This window comes from Pipra filicauda, unplaced genomic scaffold (genome assembly GCF_003945595.2).
Source record: "Pipra filicauda isolate LSUMZ 115617 unplaced genomic scaffold, ASM394559v2 scaffold120_size2142806_pilon, whole genome shotgun sequence".
NCBI lineage: Eukaryota > Metazoa > Chordata > Aves > Passeriformes > Pipridae > Pipra > Pipra filicauda.
Window position 1 is genome coordinate 686,303 of NW_024103663.1, and position 18,634 is coordinate 704,936.

Here is an 18,634-nt window from a genome sequence, read left to right on the forward strand (position 1 = left end):
ACACACACAGGTGTCCCTGTGATCCCACAGCACTTTTGTGCTTTAGGAATCCCAAGTCACAGGCGGGGATCAAATCACAGAAGACAAAATATAACACTTTATTAAAAATTAGTGTTCCATTTCCATTTAATGCACTGATAAAACACTTTAATCAACACCTAATTAATTACTGCATTAACTAAGTAATTTATCGGTAAGACTGACCCTAAAAAAGTTAGACATAAAAATAAAACAAAGACTGATGCTTTAAGAAAACAACTTGATCACAGAATGTCAGTTTAAACAAGATCAGCAGTCATACTTGCTGTACTCTGGATACAAAATATTATAGAAATTCAAAAGAATCCTTTACTACTATTAAACAAATTAATACAACATCCCTCTGAGGTAGGGGAGGGTCTTATCACCACTTTATTAGATGAGGAGAAATTACACATATACAGAAAACACATCCTGCCGTGTGTGCCCGAGGGAGTGACAGAGCTGGAGTGGGACTGGTGCCCACTCCCCTCCCACAGACACCTCGGCTCTGCCAACAGCACCGGGGGTGGAATTTGGCTGAGAAGGTCGAATGCCAAGGATTGTCAGAAGATACAATCCAATTGTGTAGGGCAGGGCCTGCTGGGCCAGACCCATCCAGTTCAGCTCAGCTATGTTCATCAGTGTTGCCTCGAGGGAATTGGGTCTGAAAATTAAAAACCCCCAGGGGAAAAAAAAATAAAATAAAAGTCAAACCAAGCCCACGGTAAGTACTGCCCATTCCAACACAGCTCTCAGTGACACCACCGGCCCCTGCAACGCCTTCCAGTCCCAGCCAGTTATTCTCCATTTTAACCAAGAACCGCAAAAGATAAAAGTCGCTGGAGTGGAACATCATGGCAGGATGAATGTCTGCTGTTCCAAAAACTAAATGTCAAGGTGAAGGTTAAGCAGTGAGTTTTGTCTCGGCGTTCATCAGCGGCTGGAGCTGCTGGCCTGCAGAGCTCTCCCCTCTAACACTGCTGCCTAATTAACACCCATCCTGAATATCTGTTCCCCAGTCACTGAGACCCCTTCCCTGGAGAAGGACCAAGGCTGTTGGCACTGCAGCCTTTAGCACAGGATTGGGCACAGATGGCAGGGAACAGTTTCCATTCATTGCCTCAGCCTGCCTGAGTGCTCAAAGGTTTGCTGAAATTCAGGAGTGAAGAGGACAGCGAGTCCTGGAAGAATGCCAGCTCATGCAGTCAGAATTCACACCCTACAAATGAGGCAAAAAGGCCTCTCCTTCCTCCCAAAGGCTACCCCAAATTCCCAGGCACCTCATTAACACACCTATTGGTGATGGTCTACATGGGAAGCCACTACAAATCTCAACTTGCAGACAAATGCATAAATTAGAAACCAGTGTTGTCCTTCTTTGTCTCTCTAGAGCCAGCAGAGGACCCTCAGGCAGCACAGCCAGTGTTCCCTCGAGCAACGGGCAGCCCACTGCAAACCCACCAATGCTGCCTTTAAACTGCATCATCCTGCTCAGTGCTGCTGCTTCTCCTTTACACCAGGTCATAAAAACATGTTCTAGAACAACCAGAACGTTCCTCTCAAAATAATTCACAGCCTTCAATCACAAAAAGGCTGATTAAGACGAGAATACAAAGCACGTGTGACATCACAGAATTATCAGAACCTGGTGGTCAGAGACACCACATCCCCAGGCCATGATTTTGGTGTGAGGTACACTCAGTAACACCCTGTGCTGGAGCAGTTCCAGACAAGCAGGACTCTCAAGAGAAACTACAGTGAAATGAAAAGGATATCTGCACATTTTTAAGCACATACATAACTGCTGACACTTCTTACTGAGATTCCACATTCCACAAACACCAAGAAGTTCCTTTGCACTTGGCAGAAGATTCTCACAACCCAGATGGTTCTCAAAACATTTTGTTTTCAAGGTTAATTTAATCTAAATTCAAATCAGAAATTAATACTACTTGTTTGCTATGGGAGACAGGGACAGAAAACCAACTAAACCAAAACACAAGCTTTTCTCTGCTTCTTACAGTGTAATAATTCACAAGTTGGATCCATTTCATTAATGACTCCTGGGAGCACAGAAAGCCTCTGGAGCAGGACATGGATCTGACACTCATTCTTTTTCACACCCTCCTTCCCATACCTGTCCTCCCCAGAGGAAATAAATGCAAATATGACATTGTTATGCTTATAACTTTTTTAACACAGTTTTGCAAGGCTACCAGCATCACTTAAGCTGCTAACATTTACTATGATAGTAGCAAGAAAAAAATAATACAAATCATTTTCCAAGAAACAAGTGCCACACATGGATTTTAAATGGCAGCAGCCTTTGTTACAAGATGAAAAAAGCACAAGGGAATAAACTGAACCTATTAAGTGCAGCACAAAGACTCCATCACTGCAGCCTCTGCTGGTGGCTTCAAATTAAATACCATCAGTGGAGGGAAAAAATTTTAAAAATCCACATCACACTCTAGCAGAATTAGAGAGAAATACCACAAAAATCTTCGTCAATACTAATCTCAGCAGCTGTATTTTCCCTGGCACAACAGAATAACAGCTGGAAAACAAAACTTACAGAGAGCAATATAAAAGAGAAGAGGTTATTAGAGTTTTCAAGAGGCCTTTCACGACAAGGCAGGTGCATCTCTGTGCAGTGCTGCTTCCTGAATGTGAGGAGAAAGAACTGAATCCTGCCATGTGTAGAGGCCTGGCCAGGCAAGAAAATCCTGAAACTTTATAGCCATTAGTGTTTTCTTATTAACCCCCAGCAATTCTGTTTTCAAAAACCTAAATGAGTGCAAAGAATCTTTTTGTTCCCTCCCCTGCTTCCAGTACTCCCAAACCATCTACATCTCAATCTCACTTATGACCTCACTGCATTAATTTGAGACTTTTTTCTTGTAGGCTTTTGCAGCAATTTTCTTTAAATCTTACAGGTGGATTTGGCACTGGTCAAAGCAGTTCAGGACCAACCCTCATGGAATCTGGAGCTTCCATGACCAAGTACAATATGGGAACACAAAAAAGCAGCATATCCAACATATCCATTGCTGCCAGTGGACAGCCAGCAGGAATAACCATTAATGACAGTGGTGAAACTGGAATATGCAACCCAGAGCTCAAACATACAAGCAAACATTTAAAAATACAGTAATGGCTTTTCATACTAAACTTGAAGCTGTTTCCAGAGACCCAATTTGCAGAGCAGACTTGACTCCAACCCCTGAAGTGCCCTGTACAATTAGCACCCAGCCAAACACTCAGGATAAAAGTATTTCAGTTTAAAATCCACTATAAGGCACCTCTCTCTTGTGCCCAAGGCCCCTCGCAGTTTCATGCTAGAACAAGATTTTCATGGCTGTTCTTCACTTTTCACTTCAAGTACTATACTCTAAAAGGGATTTAAAACACAGAACTTGAATTCACATGATGTAGCCTTATAAAACAGCTTAGCCTGTACCTCCCCAGCCACTGCAATTTTTCCCCTGCTGCAGGAGGAAACTAATGGAAAAGCAATTCCATGGATTGTCCTTGTTTATATAAACAGAATTTCACTGTCACAAGCCTCAACAAGGGCAACCCTACCACAATCTGCTCAAGTTTGCTGACTTGAAGCTTCTTCCCTCTCCATACCCAGAGATCTCTCCATCTCCCAGGACAAGTCATTACATACATATTTAAATTTTCAAAGACTTCTCATTTTTCACAAGGGGAGGCTGCTTGATGACTTGGCTCTTGTCACTTTGGGAGAGCTTGCCTTGGACTCGATGACTTTTAAAGGGAGCTGTCCTGGAACACAAACCTCTGCGGGTGTACTGAGGAAAGGGGTGGGAGAAAGCACACGTGCAGTGCACCTGACTGCTGGCAGCTGGCTGGCCAACCATTTCTCCTGGGGGTTATCACATGTAGTGTCTGCCAAGAGTAGCCACGTTCAAGTTCTCTCTTCAGTATCTCGATTTAAAAACTGCACGTTCCATCACGCAAGGCCCTGAAGGGGCAGGTGTCTGGAGAAAGCTTTTCAAACCGCGCCACCTCACTGCTCGCAGGAAGTGGGAAACCGGTGAGCTGTTAGAGAGGAAAGCAACCCCAAACTGAGAACCAGTGTTACAAATCTCACCCCTCCCTGGCAGGCAGAGGGGACAGTCTGTAGGCAAAGCACGTGGTGCAGAACTCACACCTCAGTTCTCCAAGCCTTCAGTGTTGCTCTGTGTGCACAAACGCCCATTCGCTCGTCCAGGGAGCCAAGACGCCAAATGAAGATCAATCCCCAGAGCCCGAGTGATCCCTCCCTGCTGCCTGATCCTGCTCCAAGCACACCGAGCTCAGCCTGACCAAGGCTTGCCCTGGCTCAGCACTAGTGGCCGAGCTGGCGGTCGTCATAGGTGCTGTATCTCTTCACGTGGATGCGGCGCACGCGGTCGCGCAGCTCGAAGCCCTCGTCGTCCTCGCTGTGCGATGCCTGGCTCCGGCTCCGGCTCGTGGCCTCCAGCAGGGAGTTATCAGGAACCCGTGGGGTTTCATACAGTAAGACATTTAGTGTTTCCTCATAAATCCGTGCCTCGGGGAATTCAACCTACAAGAGACAGCACACGTCCTGTTCTGACCCGCCCAGGCCAACGGGACTGGAACACAAACCCGCACGTGAAGAGACACTTGAGCCATAAAGAGACACATGGTACAAAGAGAGGGAAACAGAAATGAACAAAGCAGACTAATTCCTGGTAGAGGATTACTCCCACCACAAGGCCACCTCCCTCACCTCTTCTTTTAGATTGTTCTAGAAGGAAAAACAGTATCTCTGCTTCTTAACGCTGAACCCTGGTCACCTTGCCCGCACTAACAGAAATCAGAAGTTAACTCCTAAATTTAGGGAAACTCTGTGGATTCACCATGCTAGCCTTTCACTTCAGAGCTGGACTTGATGATCCTCGTGGGTCCCTCCCAGCTCAGAACATTCTGTTTCTCCGGGATTCCGTGATTTCTATCCCGTAACAGACAGGTGGGGAAGCTCCGTTACCTTGGTTTGCTTCTTCTCGGTGGCGTAGACGATGGAGGTGCAGCACACCTCGGCCAGCTTGCGGCCCTGCCCGTAGAAGGACCAGCAGCAGATCTCATCCCCGATCACGTCCTTGATGAACAGGACTCTGCCGTTGAACCGCAGAGAGAGCTTGTCAAACAGCTCGATGTTCTTCAGCAGGTTGTCATCCGAGTTACTGAAACACAGCACCAAAAGCAGGAAGAGGATTTTTCAACTGGCCATCTCTGCCCATTTTATACTCTGCTCCACCAGCTGTGAGTGCTGATCTAACTGCAGAATGCAAATAAGTAGTGACTCATTGTCATATGCTGCCAAGAAAAGAGGGGTAACAGCCCATTTCAGATACAAATACACTGCTCTGACCCCTGTGAGCAAACACACCAGCCTTCAGGGTCAAGCTATATAATTAATAACGGCAGCACAATGTCCCAAACAATTACATCAACTATTCACCACTCCTGACTGACACTCGAGGTGATCAAACCCCAGGCTCACTGCAGTTCTCCGGCTTGATCACAGCAAAAGCCCAGAGTCAGTGTGTGCTGGAAGAACACTGCTGTAAGCAAAAAACCCAAACCCCACCCAAACCAAAAGAAGCCAAGTTAGGTCATCCATCATCTTACTCCACTCCTATAGCCAAAGGGAAACTTTCACAATACAGCAGGGAAAACAACCAGACGTACCTGGTGTAGGAGTATTTATTGTTGCTTCTATTATAAAGCAGCTTAACAACAGGCTGTTGGGAGAGAGAGAAAAGCAGAAAATGTAAGTTCTGTGTTTGAGTACAATTAGCATAAATTCATAGTTGCTGGGAGCAGTTACTTTCAGTGATGACTCTATCAGTCTCTCTTCCTCCTTCGGAGAGGTGATAATAGGGATGCTGCAGACTGGCTCATACAGGTCTTTCTTGTCCTGTTTCAAAAAAAGAAGAAAGAGGAAATAAGAGAGAAATGCTAAAGCTAACACTGCTGCTGCTGTCTCCTCCAGCCATGTTCTCAAATGCTGTGATGCACAGGAAAAAAAAACTCTGGGTTGCTATAGTAACCACATAGCTTACCTTGATCTGCAACCCAGAATCACAGCAGAGATTCCTCATCCCCAGAAGGCAGCAGTAATTGAAATACTGAGATGCAGGTGGATGTCCTCAGCTATAGCAAGGACAATCTCTAGTCATATTTGGTTTAAGTGGGTTTATTATTCCATCCTTTCTTGAAGAAAAAGATAGAGGGAGTTTGCACTACTTTTAATCAACTCAAACCACTGCAGTATAGAACATCAGCCACTGTGAGCGTCAGCCCTTGGGACACAAAAGCCACAACCAAGTGTGTGCAGGACAAGCTGTGCCCTCGGATCCCTCTGGCAGCAAACTCAGAAAAGCTCCATAGCTAACATGGAAGCCTCAGAACATTCTGTTTGTAGAAGCCAGGTTTTGAATTCTAAGCCAGAAGGAAAACTGTCAGTGTGGCTTTGCACTTCTTTCAGTGACACCAGTAGTATGCTGAACCCAGTATGTGAGGTATTCAGTAGTTACTGAATTATGTCCTGCAAGAAACATTCATTTCACAATTTTAAGACTAAATTATATATACTGTCTCTGGGCTAAGCTTATTAAAAAGTTGGAGGCTCAAATCCATTCTGCCTATAATTATTATCTAATTAGAAGTGATGTAACTTGGAGGAAATTTAGACAGATGTCATCTGTTGTAGTTTTAGTTAAATGGGCAGGATTTTCAGTGATGACTGTTTCCCACCACCAGGTAACTCAGAGCTGGATTGGGGAAGGCTGTCCCTGGAGTCTTGGGACCTGCTGGAAAGGTGGGGCCCTGGAGTGGAGCATCCCGAGAATTCAGGAGACAGGGACAGGATATCTCTGTCCTGGGGGACAGGAGCTGAAGAGCAGGCACGAGGCAGAGCTGCCCTCTCTGCAGCTGGTGCTCTGCCAGCCAGAGCATCGTGGACTCTGAGTCTGTGCCAGGTGCTCAGCCAGACCCACACCAGCCCTCCAGGGTGTGTTTTAACCTGAGGGGAGGGGGGTGCCTGGGTAATATTTTCTGCTCTTTTATTTCACACCAGAGGAAATATCTTACACATCTCAGACTTGCTGCCATCTCTGAGGCCACGAAATAATCTCTAAAGTTATCTTAACTACATTTTATAGGCAAATCACCCACAAAACACTTCACAGGTTACTTCTGTTCTTACCTGCAAGGCTGCTTGGCACATGTCCACTAAGCCCTGGATGAGATAGTATTTGGCTTCTGCCATCAACTCTTTGATCTCCTGCCTGTGCTTTGGAAGTGCAATTGTGTCATCTCGCAGGTAGTTTAAAATTGTTCCAAAGTGCTTCCCACAACGGTCTATAAGGATCCAGCCTGAAAAATAACCAACACATTTCAGTCACCTCAACACTAGAGGTAAGAAAAAGCTCCTTGCAGAGCTTAAATAAGCCTCAGGTTTCCTGAAACCACAAAGAACACTTCTCCCATTTCCCCCAGTAGAAGTCTCTACTGACTGTGAGCAAACTGAAGCTTGTTCCAGAACAGAACCTGACAGTGGGACCCCTTTGGTACTGTCGGGATGTTCCCACTGCTTTCCAGCATCCCAAAAGCAAAGCCTCGAGATAAAAATACTCGACTTCCAGCACAAGACACAAAGCTTGCTGCAGGAACCGACCTGCAGTGCTGCACTGTGCTGCTGGACAGGCAGAAACTGCGCACCAAGGAAGGACCAGAAGAGAGAGTTCACAAATGTTTGTAACAAGTAGATTCAAGATAAGTTCTGTGGCCTAACAAGGAGGATTTGGCACTTCTCCAAACACATCTTCTGCTGCTGTTTGGAACTAAAGAGAGAGAAGTGTTCTGAAGATGCTAAAAGGCAGACCAGCCCAGAAAACACAGTGTAGGAAAAAAGCTGTTCTGGTCCCCAAAGAGGAGCAAAGAACACGACAGACACATCAGGAGGGAGCACAGAGGGGATGCAGCACAGGAAACAGTAGCAGACAGACAGTTCTTGCAATTTTACATCCCTGAAGTCACATTCCCCAGGAAACAGGATGTCTGACTGCTGCCAAACAACAGCAACGCAGAATGCACGCAGGCAGAGGACTTACTGCAGTGCCAAACCCTTTCCCATAATGTGGAAAGCAGATAAAAAAAGTGTTATTTTGGGATCTAGGTACAGAAAACAACCTAGGAAAGTAAGCTAAACCCCTGCTGGATTCTCACAGCTCCAACTGGAGAATATGACCCTTGTTTTCCATTCAGGCTGAGGCTCCTATACAAAACTGCTTGTTCTGCTCTCTATAATATATCTGGGACTTGTGATGCCAATATCCTGTGTCCAGCTGGAGGTGACACACTGCCTGACTGACCCCCAAACACCGTCACAGCATCATGAGCCACGAGTGAAACATGCTGCTGGCAAGAGGAAAAAAGGAATTTTCAACATAGCAAGCCAGGTTATTCTGAGCCTTAAAGCTGAAAACTGGCATCCCTCCCCATGTGCGCAGTTTGAATGATGCCACTGACAGAAATGGCAACCCACAGACTGTCTGTTCAGTGTTTACAACACCACCAACAATCTGCTCAGACGCTGTGAGGGCAGGAAAGAGGCCCAGTCCTTCCCTGGTTAATTTTGGTAACAAAAGAGCACATTTCTATAAAGCCAGAGGACTGCTGGCATCAATGGGAGCTGGCTGCCTAGTGTTCCAAGTCATCTTTGGAACACATCTTTCCCTGCATCCTAAACGGTGTAGTCAAGATATTTTAAAAACCACCACCAAAACCCAGTTGTTCTACAAAACTGCCAACAGCAGCAGCCCCTCCCTTACCTTCCTTGTCCGTGAGCACCTCCATCCTGCCGCTGAACATGGCCTTGAGCATGGTGTCGTGCCTGGTGAGCACCTGCACCGTGGTGTAGTACAGGGAGCCGCCCACGTTGAGCCGCACGTACTTGTTGCCCAGGCTGCCCCCCTTGAAGCTGCCAGCCTTGGGCTTGGGCCCCGTGCCGGGGCACAGGGCGAGGCACGTGTCCCCAGACATGTCCTTCTGGAGGTAGATGACGACCCTGCAGCGCGTGGGCCGGGCGGGCCCCGCCGTGGTGCTGCGGTCACGCGTGTCCCGGCGGGGACGGGCACGGAGCGCTCATCACCTGCGGGCAGAGCGGGCAGTCAGCACTGTCACAGGGTGGGCACGGAGCACTCATCACCTGCGGGCAGAGCGGGCAGTCAGCACTGCCACAGGGTGGGCACGGAGCACTCATCACCTGCGGGCAGAGCGGGCAGTCAGCACTGCCACAGGGTGGGCACGGAGCACTCATCACCTGCGGGCAGAGCGGGCAGTCAGCACTGCCACAGGGTGGGCACAGAGCACTCATCACCTGCGGGCAGAGCGGGCAGTCAGCACTGCCACAGAGCGGGTATGGAGTGCTCATCACCCGTGGGCAGAGCGGGCAGTCAGCACTGCCACAGGGTGGGCACGGAGCACTCATCACCTGCGGGCAGAGCGGGCGGTCAGCGGGGTGGGCACGTGACCCAGGGGCACAGCCAGAGACTGCCAAGGACACGGCCACACACGCTGTGACAAAACAACATCAAGCCAGTTTCCAGACAATTCCTGCAGTGACATAACCAGCCAAGTCATGGCTGTGCCACATTTCTGAGCCACGTGAAACTCCCCCGACTTCCTGCAACTTCCTCTTCACCAACACTGCAAACACCACACACCACTGGAGGCCAGGCCTAAACCCTGCTGGAATCCAGCTCCCCCCAGCTTCCCAAAAGAACACAGCTCTCTGGGCAGAGCTGAAACGCTGGAAGAGCTTCCTGCCCCTCCTTCAGCTGGGCTGTGTGTGCATCTCCCTGAGCAGGGTTTGCTGATGTTGGTTTGACTCTTAACTGGAGACACAAATGTCTCTTCAAATGCCTCAACACTGAAAGGCTGGATCATTAACATTCCACTTCCCGGTAACTCCTTTCATTCAAAACTCTCCTTCCTCCATCCTGAAACCCTGAACAGTCAATGTAGTTTTAATTAAAAAAAAAAAATTAACACCACTCCCCATCAAGTACATCCACTCTCTGGAGTACCTGCCTCAAATAAACAGCCAGCCACATATCACCTCTTCCTCTCCCCAGTCTCACATCTACCTTCTCATCCACAATAAGCTCAAAATAGAAACAAATAAAAGAATGAAACTCTGCCAGGCCACACCTGAAGTTCTCTAACCAGAAAAGTGCAAATACAAGTTTCTTACCTATCTTTCTTCTAGTACTTATTGTCTCAAAAGGTTTTTGCTGTTGCTTTTCTTTGGTTTTTTTTTCTGTTGTTTTTTCTTTGTTGTTTTTTTTTAAACTCTTTCAGACTACAAATACCTCCCTCTCTCTGTTCTGTGCTTATGGCACGTGAGTGACCTTTATAAACAAATACACCACCTGTTAACTTCCACCTCAGCTTTCAACAGAGGAAAGCCCCACAACCACCCATCAGTACAGTTAATTACCTGGCAGCTACAACGGTGTCTTAAAACTGCCCGAGACTGGAAGAACTGCTGCACTTAGACCTAAAACACAACGTTATTCCGCAGTTCCTAATTAATAACTCCCTTATTACAACTCAGCAAACGCTACAAGTGATGTCTGTTAAGGAGCTGTGGGGCCTTGGCTGCGAACAGCCGCGAGACCTTTAATTACCCGCCTGACACGACGGAAAACTCCCCACGTCCCTCCTTCCTGCCCTGCCCTCCTGCCCCGCGCCGGGAACAGGGAACAGGGAACAGCCCCCGCTCGGCACCGCCGGGAGAGGAACAACCCGAACCGGGCTGGGCACAGCGGGGCCGCTCGCACCGGGGCCGCTCACCCGCCCGGCCGGGCAGGCGAACACGGCAGGGCCCGGCAGCGGGAGCCCGGCCCGGCCCGGCCCAGCCCCCGCACCCGCACCCGCACCCGCGCTCGCCCCGCGCTCGCCCCGCGCTCGCCCCGCGCTCGCCCCGCGCTCGCCCCGCGCTCACCCCGCGGCCGCCCCTCAGCCCCGGCCCGGCCGAGCCTCGTCCCGCCCCGGGAAGCGCCGGCCCGGAAGCGCTTCCGCGGCTCCCGGCGGGCCCCGCGCGGCGGAGGCGGGGCCGGGCCGGGGTGTTGGAGGGTCTGCCCTGAGGACCGTCCTGGGCCGCTCGCAGGGGCCGCGCCCGGCGGTGCGGGGGCTCGGGCCGCTCGGCCCCGATGGCGCAGGCGGCGCTGGGCTCGGCGGGGCTGCACTTCGACGAGCTGAACAAGCTGCGGGTGCTGGAGCCCGAGGTGGCGGCGCAGACGGCGCAGCTCCGCGAGGAGTGTCGGGCCTTCGTGGACAGTGAGTCCCGCACGGCCCCCGGGCCGCCCCCGGGCCCTCCAGGGCTTCCCTCTTCTCTTGCCCCTTTTATCTGACTCCGAGGAAAATCTTAAAACGTGGCTGTTTACTGTAAACTCTATAAACATAAAGCTGCATCTAAAAGCTATACCACGAAGCAGGAGCGTTGCTCCTCTTTAGGGCTGTTCTGCGTATGACTTGCCAGTCTCTTTTTCTTTGCAGAAACAGCAGAATTTCAGAAAATAGTGGGCAGCTTGATCGAGCTCGTTGACCAACTGGCCAAAGCTGCAGAAAGTGAGAAGATGAAGGTACTGTGCAGTCAGTTCCTCGGTTCTCGTGTGCTCTGCCCTGTGTAAAAAACCAGCTCTGTCCCTCCCTCCCTTTACAGCAGAAGCAGCGTTTCCCTGTCAGCGTCCTGCTGGCATTCCCGTGGGACTAACTGGGCCTTTTTAGTTGACATTAATGTCTAGAAGCCTGTGACATTGTCACATTACTCCTGCATGTCACAGTTCTGCTCTTCCTGCTTGTCAATATTTCTGCACTTAAACAGAACCTGTATTTTTAAATCGCTCCTTTTACTGGTAGAACTTAGTCCTCAAGAGGCAGGAGAAGCCTCTGGTAGCCAGAGCTTGTCTGGACCAGTGCCCACTCTGTGTGTCCAGAGGAGTCAGGGACTTTGTTCCCTGTGTCTGAGGGAGGCCCCAAAGGCCTCACCCGCCCAGGATCACAGTGTCACCCTCCCTTATTGCTGGCACGGCTGAAACACCTCAGAATCAACCTGCTGGGAGGGAAAGGGGCTAAAAAAATTAACAAAACCCCCTCAGCACATCCCACCCTCTCCTGCCAGGCCATCGGGGCACGGAACCTGCTGAAGTCGATCGCAAAGCAGAGAGAGGCTCAGGAGCAGCAGCTCCAGGCTTTGATAGCCGAGAAAAAGATGCAGCTGGAAAGGTGAGGTTTGTGCTCAGCACTGTGGGGAGCTGTGCAGGCTGGGAGGGCTCAGGGCTGACCCCTGTGGGACCCTCAGTTGGTTCAGACAGTCCCACCTGCAGCGAAGGTGTGTCCTGCCCAGAGCACGCCTGGAAATGTGCCACAGGCCTGGACTCACCTTCGGGCCCTGCAGTGAACCAAAGCAGGTTCCTCCCTGAGGCCTTGGGGGCTGAACAAAGGGAGGCAGCACGAGGTGGGCAGTGCAGAACCCAGCACATCTGTAACAGCCTTGTGTCTGGCTGCTGAAGGGCCTTGAGAGCTGCACAGTGTGACAGTGCAGCTGCTGCTTCCAGTGACAGGTCACACAGGTAGCCCAGCTGCCCTCCCACAGCCTGGGGGGCTGCACTGACCCCCCTCCCACAGCCTGGGGGGCTGCACTGACCCCCCTCCCACAGCCTGGGGGGCTGCACTGACCCCCCTCCCACAGCTGGGGGGCTGCACTGACCCCCCTCCCACAGCTGGGGGGCTGCACTGACCCCCCTCCCACAGCTGGGGGCCTTTGACCATTTTTCTCTTGCAGGTACCGGATCGAGTACGAGACTCTTTGCAAAATCGAAGCGGACCAGAATGAATTCATTGACCAGTTCATTTTCCAGAAATAGAGGATTTTAAGATAAAAACCAGCTCACTTGGAAACTTGACCATTCCAGAATCTTGAGAATTTCAGAAATATGCAATTTCCACTGTGCAGGAGTGCAGATGGTTTGTGCAATGGAGGGGCTTCACCTTGGTGTGAATGCCCCAGCCGTGGCAATAAGGAGGGCTGGCAGCTCACAGCTGCACACACTGCTCTGGCCTTTGATTTTATACCAGTTTTGTACAGTCAGTAGTTCTAATTCAAATTACAGTTGAATTAATGCTACTGGTGCTCTGTTGTGTCTCTTTTTGAACTTTACAGCTCTTTCAAAGAAATTGGGAAATAAATTATTGTTCTCAGACTTTCTGGCTGTACCAGAAGTACTTGCTCCTGCTCTGTTATTTTTCAGCTTAAAGGTTTACAACTCCCTGGGCACTCTCAGTGGTTTTCCACTTTCTTTGTGTCTGTAAAGACACCACACACAAGCAGCAGTAACTTGGATCTACGTTGCCCACATTACTCTCTATAGAATTATAAAAAACCTACAGAAATTTATGATTGCCAGAACACATCAATTACAGACACACAAAAAAACAGAAACTACGTGAGAATTAAGAACTTTGAACTGTTCCTGAGGAATGTCCATTCAGGAATGTCATAACATGAGAGCCGAATCCTTTCATGGGCATTATTAGGATGGAAACCATTCCAAGAGTCAGTGACACCAGGAGTACATAACTATAAACTACAAACACAAATGTGAACTCAAGCCTCCTGCTGTAAGTGCAAACAGATGTGTTTTGTGTCTGTCTTTAGGGAACCCAGTATGGAAATGTGGCTTGTTCCAAAGCCTGGGGAAGGCTTACCTTTTACAGAGTGAAGTCCTGAAATACAAGGGCAACACCTGAGCAGCTTCACAGGGCCCTGTCACCTCTCACCAGGCTCCAAGTGTTCTTGCAGATCAATGGAAAACTTAAAAAACCCCCAACCACCCCAGAATTTCTATCAGTTGTTGTATTTTATGCATAGATTTACTCTGTGAATTCTCTACCATCTCATGGTCACTGTAAGTTCCTCTCAGCCTTTCCATGAAGAAGATTAAATGCAGATTATTGCAGGTAGTTATTTATTTCCATACTATAAATGATTTCAGGGAAGCGAGAAATTTGCAATTCCTTGTTTACAATTCCTGAAGTACTTCAAAATCCTCTAGGCAATATTCCTCATTTTCAAAGGTAACTTTAAGTATCATAAATCCAGAGTTTGGCACATTTACCACTGATCAGACATTAATTAATCAAAATGAAGCAGAGCAAAGGCAGGGAAATTTCAAAGGAAGGGGTGAGGAAGTTAAGAATCAGGACATGATTGGAAACGTTTCAGAAGCACAGCTTTGCAAATCTGGGTGTAATCACTTGGGGAGTCTGCAGAATATGCTGTTGGAAGACAGATTTCCTACTTAAGTGGTTTCCAAACAGTCATCTTGGAAAAAGGGAACTTGGAAGAACAATACCAGCTGCAGAGTGTGAGTGTGTGCCCTCACAGTTACACATCAAGGGTTACAAGTCCATTTTCCTGTTGGAGAGGCCCCGCACAGACCCGACCCCAGAGGCCCCGGGGGTTGCTGGCCCAGCCTCTGGCAGAGCTGTTTGTGGTGGAAGCAGAGCTGTGCACTCAAACCAATTCCATTTTTCCTTGCAGTGCCCTGGCAGGAGCTGTTGCAGCCAACACGAGAGGGATGTTTGTCCCAGAGGACTCCGTGAGCACAGGGTTGGAACCAAATCCAGGACAGGAGTGGTGGGTACGATTTCCAGAGGGGGCTACTTCCTTTTTCTCTTCTCCACGTGTTTGTAGTGGGGGTTGCAGAGCATGGTGAACAGGATCAGGAGGGGGATCAGCAGGTAGGGCAGGTATATAGAGAGCAGAACGAGGCGCTCACGCAGCGTCTGAGGGCCCACGTGCTCGGACTTGGAGAAGTCGTGGAACAGGATATGGGCCAGGATAGCAAACAGAGTGGTGGCTACGTGGGTGGAGTAGATAATGGCAGGAGTCCTGATCCATCTGCAACCACCTGCACAGAAACAGAAAGGAAAATGTATTGAAGTATTTTTGAAACAAGCAGAATTCCGCGGCTTTTAACTTAACAGAACATTGACTGCTGCCTCTCTGCCAGGGCCAGCCATCAGTCAGACTGAATAGGTAGCACAAAAAAACCTAAGTACTAGTAGAACCCAGAAATTTCTCTCCCTTGATGGAAATTCAGAACAAAGGGGTGATCCTGAAAATTTTAAAGTAACAAAATGAGTACACAGGCTTGACCCAGACCTTTATCTACCCTGGAAGTGTGCCAGATGTCAAATGCTGATGCTGATTACACAAATGGCTGCACCTGACAAAGGCCTGTAGTCACAAAGTTTTGTGTCTAACAGACTTTATTCTGTGCTGCTTTCCCAGGTAAAATCTGCCATGAGAGTAGCCCAGTGCTCGTGGCACACTCGTTAAGGGCTGTGACAGCCCAGCCCTCCACAGGGTACGTCCCTCAAACTGCTCGAGACTGATGCAGAAACCTTCTCTGCTGTTCCAAAAGCAGGAGTTGTGCAGAAGAGCTCCCAGGACGTGCCCCTGCTCTGTTTCATACCCACCCTTCAGGAAGGCGTAGGCGGCGACGGGGAAGAACGGCAGCTGGAGAAAGGCTTCACAGTAGATGAAGGCCTTGAACCACTCCGGGGGCTGCAGCATCATGGGGTCCCTGAAGGAAGTTGCATACTGCTGCAACAGGTCTGTCAGCTTAGGGAAACCAAACCAACACATTCTGTCACTCAACAGCAACCTCAGCACGGCAAAGATGTGATTCTCAACTGGATGAAGCCACCAGTGCAATGGGAAAACAGAGTGATCCAACCTTGGCACTTGAGGATTTGTACTGCAGTTTAAACAGGGACTATGTTTATGGCAATGAACCCTTTGCATTAAGTCTGTATTAAATTTGCACTACAGGCAATTTTAGGATTACTTCTGCACTAAGTAGAGTTTCCAAAAACTACTCCTGAAATACGATTTCCTATCAGAAAAAACCCAAACCACAAAAATCTGCCCCTTGACACTCATAGCTATGATTTCCCTCTCTCTGCTGAGCTCTGCTGGTGCCAGCCCAGGGGGGCTCTCTGTCTGAGTGAGGGGTGAGCCCCCAGCCCCCCCTCAGGTCCTGCCCAGCCCAGTGGGTTCTGGGGGCTCCTCCTCCAGGGCTGGAGCCCGGCTGCTGCCGTGGAACAGCTCCATCCAAGGATTTGGCTCAGGGAGTTGCAATGAGTTTCCACGACAGAAATGTAAACTCCAGCATGGCTCTACACTGGACTTTGAACAGGGGGATATGCATTGGGATCTGCTGGTTAAATATTAATTGAAAGTGGTGCCTCTACACTGGAGTAATTCTCCAGCAATTCTGATGGCAAAAACCACGTCAACCAATTGTGAGGCTCAAACAGCAGGTGACAGCCGACCTCACCCTGACGATGAGGGCTGAGCTAATTATCAGCCATCCAGCTGTGGTTTGAATTAACTTCATGATGCTCATTGTCTTTTACGATTTTGTTCAAAATCCAGCAAACCAGAGATTTTAACTAATAAATTCGGTCGCTGGGATACCCGCTGCTGCAGCGGCAACAACTCCCTGGTAGGTTTTTGGCAGGAACTGGAGGAAAGCTCAGGATCAGAGAGCGCCCGGCACCAGCCCCGCCCGGGGCACGTGGCAGCAGCCCCGGGGACAGGGGGGCACTGCGGGACGGGACGGGGGGCTGGCAGCTGTAAGACACCCACCGCCCGCCCGGGGAGAGGGACGTTCCCAGCGCCGGTTCCCCGGGGAGATCAGTGACCCCCGGCCTTGCGGACACGTCCCGGGCCCGGCTCCGGGCAGCGGCCCCGCTCGCAGCGCCCAAGGCGCCGATGGAGCGCCCCGTCCCCGCCGCCGCTCCCGTTCCCGCCCGTGTTCCCGTTCCCGCTCCTCCCCGATGGATGACCCGGCTGTGATTCATCCCGTGGGCAGCAGCCCCGCCGCGTTCCAGCCGCTCCCTCACGCACATTTACTGCAGTTCCTCTCCCCCCTCGCGTCTCCACAGACGCGGTTCGCCAACAGCCGCCCCCGGCCCCACCAAACCCGCGGATGCTCCGCGCGCGTTCGCGGAACGAGCCCCGGCGCGGCCCCCCGGCCCCACTCACGGCCCGCGGGGGGATCCCGGCGGGCAGCAGCGGCTGGAGGTCGATCAGGGCCGTGATCGGGATGTGCGAGAGGAAGTAAAGGGCGAAGAGCCGCTCCCGCCACCGCGGAGCCGCCGCCATCGCCGGGACACGCCCACGGACACGCCCCCTGGAGACAGGGGCACGCCCACGGCTGGGGACACGCCCCTTGATGCAGGGACACGCCCGTCTTTACCGGGCCACGCCCCCGGGCCACGCCCGCGCCTCCCGGCGTCCCCTCCCCGTTTCCCCGTTTCCCATTTTCCCGGTTTCCCCGTTTCCCGGTGCGGGATCGCAGCGCTGCCGGTACCGACACCCCCCACCCCTCACCGTGCCCCCGCCGCCCTCCCGGGGTCTGTTCCTCGTGCTCCCGCACCTCGGGCCAAGCCAGAGAGAAACCCACTTCTTCCCGCATCCAACGCATCCTTCCCCGCACGCTCTCGCCCTACAGAGCTCACACGCTCCCCCCGTCCCGTCACAGCCCAGCCGGGTCCCGCAGCACACGCGGATCGGGGATCAATCACCTGCCTGGACTGCCGGTGCCCATGGATCACACGGCTCTGGAGGATATGGAGCAGGGATGTGGAGCACATGGAACAGAACCTCCCGTCAGGTTATACCCGACAGAAGAATATTAAAGGTTACGGAGACCAAACGGTCCCAGGGTCTCGCGATTCCGTTACTGAAAAAAATCCAGGGTAAAACAATTAGAAAACTTGCCCCCCAGGAAATCCCCAAACGACCACTTGGGGCTCCCTCCCACCGGGAAACAGCAGATCCCACATCCGCTGCTGCTGAACGGGCTGGAGGAGAAAAGCAGCTTCCACAGATTGCTTCGGATCAGTCACCGACACTTCACCAGGAGATGGATTTTAGCCACTTACTGTTCCAGCACTGGCCTCGACAGCTCCTTTGCTCGGTGTCACAGTGCACACACAGGGTTGGGCCTTCTCACCCTCCAATGTTCCTCTGACAGTTCGTGAGCAGCTCCGAGTTCTCCTTTGCCCTCAGCACGCCTGGTCCCTTCCCAAGGCACAGGCCATACAAGGAGACACAGCACTGTAGTGACAGAGCTTAAAACGTCTGATGACAACTGTAATTCGTTTGACATTGAGATCAGCAAAGCTTAAAACTGATTAAAATGCAACTCTGATAAACCTCAGGCCAGGTTTTACCCCGGCTGGGAAGGAAAGCAGCTCTCGGGATGCCTCCCACGGCCATCGTGTTGCCCTGTGTGCTCACTGGCAATGGAACTGTGTCCATCCAAGGGCTCAGGGGAGCACTCCCTCCACTGTCACTGACTCACAGCAAACACAGCAAATGCAGGTCAGGCTACAGAAAACACTCCCAGCATTGTGGTTTGCATATATTTGTACATACAGTTTAAGTTACACCTTGTGCCAGTGTTATTCCACATCCTGCCCAGACACCTTGCAA

The 18,634-nt window shown here is 50.7% G+C and overlaps 3 protein-coding genes across 7 annotated transcripts; 1 reads left to right on the top strand and 2 right to left on the bottom strand.

The window, feature by feature from the left end:
* Positions 1 to 69: 69 nt before the first annotated feature.
* On the bottom strand, positions 70 to 11,125 carry TNFAIP1 (TNF alpha induced protein 1). Of its 3 annotated transcripts, none has more exons than XM_027751613.2 (7): positions 11,066 to 11,125; positions 8,889 to 9,208; positions 7,262 to 7,431; positions 5,882 to 5,971; positions 5,743 to 5,795; positions 5,039 to 5,234; positions 70 to 4,594 (listed from the first exon to the last, which is right to left on the bottom strand). In XM_027751613.2, exons 2-7 carry the CDS (start codon positions 9,097 to 9,099, stop codon positions 4,376 to 4,378), a joined length of 939 nt encoding a protein of 312 aa, XP_027607414.1. In that variant the 5' UTR covers positions 9,100 to 9,208; positions 11,066 to 11,125; the 3' UTR covers positions 70 to 4,375. The 3 variants fall into 3 exon arrangements, with proteins under 3 accessions (XP_027607414.1, XP_039243026.1, XP_039243030.1); XM_039387092.1 differs by lacking the exon at positions 11,066 to 11,125 and adding an exon at positions 10,559 to 10,937; XM_039387096.1 differs by lacking the exon at positions 11,066 to 11,125 and adding an exon at positions 9,266 to 9,485.
* On the top strand, positions 11,119 to 15,540 carry IFT20 (intraflagellar transport 20). Of its 2 annotated transcripts, XM_039387106.1 has the most exons (5): positions 11,119 to 11,400; positions 11,620 to 11,705; positions 12,245 to 12,348; positions 14,666 to 14,761; positions 15,419 to 15,540. In XM_039387106.1, the coding sequence occupies exons 1-5, from the start codon at positions 11,274 to 11,276 to the stop codon at positions 15,420 to 15,422; spliced, it is 417 nt and encodes a 138-aa protein (XP_039243040.1). In that variant the 5' UTR covers positions 11,119 to 11,273; the 3' UTR covers positions 15,423 to 15,540. The 2 variants fall into 2 exon arrangements, with proteins under 2 accessions (XP_039243040.1, XP_027607417.1); XM_027751616.2 differs by lacking the exons at positions 14,666 to 14,761; positions 15,419 to 15,540 and adding an exon at positions 12,908 to 13,341 and having other exon boundaries at positions 11,127 to 11,400.
* On the bottom strand, positions 14,073 to 17,305 carry TMEM97 (transmembrane protein 97). Of its 2 annotated transcripts, XM_027751614.2 has the most exons (3): positions 17,180 to 17,305; positions 15,607 to 15,751; positions 14,074 to 15,035 (listed from the first exon to the last, which is right to left on the bottom strand). In XM_027751614.2, exons 1-3 carry the CDS (start codon positions 17,297 to 17,299, stop codon positions 14,785 to 14,787), a joined length of 516 nt encoding a protein of 171 aa, XP_027607415.1. In that variant the 5' UTR covers positions 17,300 to 17,305; the 3' UTR covers positions 14,074 to 14,784. The 2 variants fall into 2 exon arrangements, with proteins under 2 accessions (XP_039243034.1, XP_027607415.1); XM_039387100.1 differs by lacking the exon at positions 17,180 to 17,305 and having other exon boundaries at positions 14,073 to 15,035; positions 15,607 to 17,158.
* Between the last annotated feature and the right edge of the window lie 1,329 nt (positions 17,306 to 18,634).

Excerpts from the sequence above, each read along its gene's own strand:
- TNFAIP1 (XM_027751613.2), bottom strand. The coding sequence starts at position 9,099 with ATGTCTGGGGACACGTGCCTCGCCCTGTGCCCCGGCACGGGGCCCAAG. Across the intron at positions 7,432-8,888 it reads GGTGCTCACGGACAAGGAAG|GCTGGATCCTTATAGACCGT; the intron begins GTAAGGGAGGGG and ends GTTATTTTTCAG. Across the intron at positions 5,796-5,881 it reads TGATAGAGTCATCACTGAAA|CCTGTTGTTAAGCTGCTTTA; the intron begins GTAACTGCTCCC and ends CTCTCCCAACAG.
- IFT20 (XM_039387106.1), top strand. The coding sequence starts at position 11,274 with ATGGCGCAGGCGGCGCTGGGCTCGGCGGGGCTGCACTTCGACGAGCTG. Across the intron at positions 11,706-12,244 it reads CAGAAAGTGAGAAGATGAAG|GCCATCGGGGCACGGAACCT; the intron begins GTACTGTGCAGT and ends CTCTCCTGCCAG. Across the intron at positions 12,349-14,665 it reads AAAAAGATGCAGCTGGAAAG|TGCCCTGGCAGGAGCTGTTG; the intron begins GTGAGGTTTGTG and ends TTTTCCTTGCAG.
- TMEM97 (XM_039387100.1), bottom strand. The coding sequence starts at position 15,934 with ATGCAAAGGGTTCATTGCCATAAACATAGTCCCTGTTTAAACTGCAGT. Across the intron at positions 15,036-15,606 it reads CGCCTACGCCTTCCTGAAGG|GTGGTTGCAGATGGATCAGG; the intron begins GTGGGTATGAAA and ends GTTTCTGTGCAG.